The following is an 872-nucleotide window of genomic DNA, read 5'->3' as shown; positions in this document are numbered from 1 at the left end:
TATATAATTTTTAATGTACACAGTAAGATTATTCAAATAATATTAATTTAAGTAAAAAATTATAAAATGTGTGGATACACAAGTATATCGAGAAAGATGATTCTGTTAATTTGCGAAAAAGTAGAGATTCAGATTTATCCAGAAAATTCTAAGATTACAGTCGAGAATTGTGAGATGCATTCAAAAGGCGTCGATTATATAGCGTTTGTTTAAAATGGTTTATTTAAAATGTGATAAGTTATCAGGATCGAAGTAGATGTTATATATAATAGAAGATGCATAATCACGTTATTATCTACCTTGAGAAGCTACTCGCAATACAAGATGTAGATATCTCTTGTTTGTCAAAAGTTCACTGAACCCCTCGAATAATCAAAACATTGAATAATTTGTTAAAGGCTGGTGCTCGGTACCGAAACGATACGGAAAGCTTTCGCAAAATTTCCAGCCTGTCTCTACATTTGGTCACTCATGCAAATCTCAACGCTCGGTGTCTACGTGCCTTTCAATCTCTGGTCCAATCAACGACTCCAGTTTTCACCAAAATGTAATAATTTTTTCATTCTAGATTTTTTGGACAAAAATTGGAGAAATGTTTTAAAATTCTCCTTAAAAATAGATTTTATGTGTATATATGTATGTATATAATTTACTCAAAATATATATAAATTAAATGAATTAAAAAATTAATAAAAAAATATAACTAAATTACACAAATTAGTTAATCAAAATTAAAATAATTAATAATAATTTAATTAAATAAAAATTAATCAATAAAGTTATTATGTAATAATAATTGATCAACTAATTGATTATGTAAAATTTAGCGCGTTGTAATAATATAAGAATAATTAATTCCCACATTTAAAAAA

General features: G+C 25.9%; 1 protein-coding gene across 1 annotated transcript in view; it reads left to right on the top strand.

Moving 5' to 3' along the window:
• LOC115238828 (sterol O-acyltransferase 1-like) overlaps positions 1 to 872 on the top strand; it is a 23,630-nt gene that overhangs the window by 11,747 nt on the left and 11,011 nt on the right. Inside the window, exon 5 of the mRNA XM_029812933.1 lies at positions 399 to 547. Within this exon, the coding sequence (XP_029668793.1) occupies positions 399 to 547 (149 nt within the window). The remainder of the gene's footprint in view (positions 1 to 398; positions 548 to 872) is intronic.

The sequence above is a fragment of the Formica exsecta genome, unplaced genomic scaffold (genome assembly GCF_003651465.1).
Source record: "Formica exsecta isolate Colony F162 unplaced genomic scaffold, ASM365146v1 scaffold36, whole genome shotgun sequence".
NCBI classification, from domain to species: domain Eukaryota; kingdom Metazoa; phylum Arthropoda; class Insecta; order Hymenoptera; family Formicidae; genus Formica; species Formica exsecta.
This window is presented reverse-complemented; position numbering and strand designations above follow the sequence as displayed.